We start from the raw sequence: 3,718 nt of genomic DNA on the forward strand, positions 1-3,718 counted from the left end.
GCAGATAAGATAAACCACGGGACAAACCTGGATCCTTGTATCCTAACTCTCCTTTTCTGAGGATCAGTGGATAAAATGTGACCTAAATTCAACCCACCCTTTTTGTGAACCTGAAACCCCATGAATTTAAGAGGAGAAAGGCCCTTTGAGATCATCCAACCTGAATGATACAGGTCAGAAAATGTCACCCAATGGCTGGCATATCAAGCATTTGCTTGAGTTAGAACTCATTGTTAAAAAGATACTGGTCTTGATTTAGAGACAGCAGGTGGCAGAGAAGCTACCACAGCCCTGTGTAAGCTGATCTACTGCCAGTTTTAGGTGCAGTACTACAGAAAAGACATAGGAAAAATGGGACTTTTACAGAAATCAATATCACATAATAGATTAACCTAGTTCACTCTTAAAATAAATGTTTCACTTCCCCTTTTCCCACCCAAGAATAGATTTAATTTTAAGCCAATTTCTCTGAATGAAAACCTGTTACTCAAAGATTTTCCTTTCCCCATGACTCCAGTGAGAAATTGGCCAATCATAGAAATAGCTGGAACCCAGGTCTCTGGCCTTCTAGCCTTGAGTGACATTCGCCATCACAGACAGGGCAACTTGTATTATGCAGAATACAAACGCCCTGAAACAGCTCTTGGTACATTTCCTTTTTCCTCTCTCTTTATCTTCCGTGATGTTGAAATCGAATGTGCAGTGTAAGACCCAGATCACCATCCCATCTGTTGTCACATGCACTATTTTGAGGTTTCCTGTGGTGTCCCCACTAGAGGTTGGCTTTTTGCAATCAGCAAACTGCAACATGACATCAGTTCATGGAATTTCTAGTTTCCCCAAACCACCCCTCCTTTCTACCCCAAATCCTTTATAAGAGAGGAGAGAACCCAGTAGTGCAGCAACAGGAGAAGGGATTCAAAGAGGCCCTCATCTGCTCCTGCTCCTGCTCCTGCTTCTGCTGATCCTCCACATCTGATTGCAACATGAAGGTTACTGTGGCTGCCCTTGCTGTTGTTCTCATTGCTGCCTTCTGTTCCCAGGCCTCCTCTTCTCCAAGTAAGTTTTGTTATTTTCTTCATGGGTCCATTTTCTCCCTAGCTACATCCTGGTAGTGAAGGAAGAACCAAATTAGCTCCGTCCTGTGCAGCCGTGGGGCCTCAGATCCGTGTACATTTCTGCAGTGTTTCTAACTGATTCGACCTGGCTCTGTCACCACTGCAAAAGTAAAAGCCCTAGGTGGATGAAAGCTACACTCAGCAGCTAATGCAGGCATGGAGCTTGCTGAGGGCTTCCAAGGCCTGTGAGTGCTGACCCCCAGCCACTCCCATTTGGCAGCTGACTACTGAGCCAAGGTGACACCACTCTGTGCTCTCACTCCTGAGAGAGAAAAATTCACTTAAACCCTGTAATACCCCCTGGCTATTGCCAGATTCCTCCATGAGACTATCCCTTCACAATGAGCAGAGGTCTTTGGGGGCTTTTCCTCACCCATACTTAAGCCCAGACTCAAGTTTTCTATTTTTGACTCTTTCAGTTGGTTCGGATCCCCCGACTGCCTGCTGCTTCACGTTCACAGCCCGCCAGATCCCACGCAACTTTGTGAAGGACTACTATTACACCAACAGCATGTGCTCCCAGCCTGCCATTGTGTAAGTGCACCTGTTTGACTCTTAAAGCAGCCTGTTTGACTCTTAAAGCAGCCAGCTGAGATGTTGAGGCACCTTCTGTTTAACTCTCCTCTACAAACACAGTATAATGCAGAGAGAGAGAGGTTAGATTAACAGCCCCTGGAGAAAGATCAGCAAAAGATCTGACAATCACTGGTGACTGGAGAGCCCAGTGAATCAGCCCAAACACTGAGAGCAGAGTATGTGTATCCTGGAGAAGAGGCCGTGGAGAAGGGATTGATTCCTGGTTTCCTGGGACTGGAAAGCCTCTTTCATGAATTATCAATGGGCCTGCTTGCCCCGTGGGGTCTTGGGGTGAGGAAGGGCAGTAAGTCAGGCTGGGAGAAAAATCCCAGGTTACTGTCATATGTGGCAACTAAGTGTGAGGGTCTTGCCAGGAAGCATATTGTGAGAACTGCTAAAGGGAGAATCTTCTGGGCAGAGAGAGAGCAGGGTAGGCCTGACCAGCTGGGAGCTTAGAGCCCTTAGGAGTAAGGTAGTGCTAATGTCTCTATTTCATGCTCCACAGATTTATCACAAGGAAAGGCCGTGAAATCTGTGCCGATACTAAGGAACCATGGGTCCAAAAGTATGTGAATGACCTGGAACTGAACTGAGCAGAGATACAGAAACACTGAAGATCAAGATTCTGGAGACTGAGACCATTCTGGAAATGAAAGGGTTTCATTTCTACATCAGTGCGAAGACATCATTTCCAAGCAAATAAGCAAAGATTTTAATAGGAGCTAAATATAAAAAAACCCAAACAAAAAACAAAACAAAAGACAAATTTGAGAATCTGTGACTATAATTTAAAACTATTTAAGATACTTGGGTTGGTAGAAAATATATTTTACTACTAATTATATTATTTATAGAATGGCTTTGAGGTCCTGTGGAGTCTGGTCATTGACCAGCCCCATTCAGAACCCAAAGGCAAAAGATTATTTAATATATTTAATTGAGTCCCAAAATATGACTATTTGCAATGTAATGTTGAAGTGTAATCTGTGTGTCTTGGACAGATCATGGAATAATGTTTACAGGGAATAAATATTTTTTACATAAAACTGTTTTGGCTTTGGTATAAATTATGTTGCTTTTTCATGAGTAAAATAATCAACCGCTCGCTGTCCAACTTTCACAGCACAGCACATACGTGTGCACTGGTAGGAATACACATACCACCTCTCCATACTCAAACACAACTTCAGAGCACTGCAGCATAAGTACCAAGTTGTTCCTGCATGCACAGCCACACAGAAACACATCTACACACACACATACTAATGTACACCTCACTGATGTACCTACAGTATCCCTGCAGAGCAATAAATATGGACACAGCTATATAAACTCAGCACAAACCAGCACCCCTCCCCCCAATCACACCCATATCTATCAGATCTTCCATACACCCATTCGCCCACAAAGGGCACAGACAGAAGGGACAATTTTCACCTGATCTGGCCCCAGAAAGTTGTTTACAGCTGTGACATAACAGAAGTGAACAGCTGCAGACTACTTTAAAAGGGCCCAGTACCATGAAAATCTGAACCCTCATTGCATGAAGGTTCAGATGAACGCTCTCCAAAATGGAGTGTGTTCTGTAACTTGTGTTTACGGAGCTCCTAGCCTGTCACTGTTTTCAGAATGGGAGGGGGAAAAGGGAACAGAGGGAGTTTGGTCTGGGGATTTTTCAGCCAGCACTGGAGAGTGGGTGGGCATATAGGAGCCCCTCCCTGCCCGCCCCAGAAGTAGGGGCAGGGACTCCAATCCACCCCCGCCCCACCCTCCAGCACCAGTTGGGGAACCCCAAGAACAGGATCTCTCTGCTCCCTTTCCCCTGTCCCATTCTGAAAACAATGTCTGGGCTAGGAGTGGGGAGTAGCACTGCTGTGGAGGCTGGGCTGCATGCTGGCAGCAAGCTGCTGGAATCCCCAACTCCTGAACCCAACAGTGAACTGCTGTTGGGTCCAGGGGCTTATTGCAACTCATAGTGCTTCCTGAAAAGCACTGTGAGTTGCAACAGGGAGCTGCTCTTCTCT

The 3,718-nt window shown here is 45.5% G+C and overlaps 1 protein-coding gene across 1 annotated transcript; it reads left to right on the top strand.

The window, feature by feature from the left end:
- The first annotated feature begins 890 nt into the window (after positions 1–890).
- Positions 891–2,740, top strand: LOC102565199 (C-C motif chemokine 4). The gene is made up of 3 exons (XM_006264259.4): positions 891–1,059; positions 1,538–1,652; positions 2,200–2,740. Exons 1-3 carry the CDS (start codon positions 987–989, stop codon positions 2,285–2,287), a joined length of 276 nt encoding a protein of 91 aa, XP_006264321.1. The 5' UTR covers positions 891–986; the 3' UTR covers positions 2,288–2,740.
- The last annotated feature ends 978 nt before the right edge of the window (positions 2,741–3,718 follow it).

This window comes from Alligator mississippiensis, chromosome 14, assembly GCF_030867095.1.
Source record: "Alligator mississippiensis isolate rAllMis1 chromosome 14, rAllMis1, whole genome shotgun sequence".
Lineage (NCBI taxonomy): Eukaryota > Metazoa > Chordata > Crocodylia > Alligatoridae > Alligator > Alligator mississippiensis.

Excerpts from the sequence above, each read along its gene's own strand:
- LOC102565199 (XM_006264259.4), top strand. The coding sequence starts at position 987 with ATGAAGGTTACTGTGGCTGCCCTTGCTGTTGTTCTCATTGCTGCCTTC. Across the intron at positions 1,060-1,537 it reads CCAGGCCTCCTCTTCTCCAA|TTGGTTCGGATCCCCCGACT; the intron begins GTAAGTTTTGTT and ends TGACTCTTTCAG. Across the intron at positions 1,653-2,199 it reads TGCTCCCAGCCTGCCATTGT|ATTTATCACAAGGAAAGGCC; the intron begins GTAAGTGCACCT and ends CATGCTCCACAG.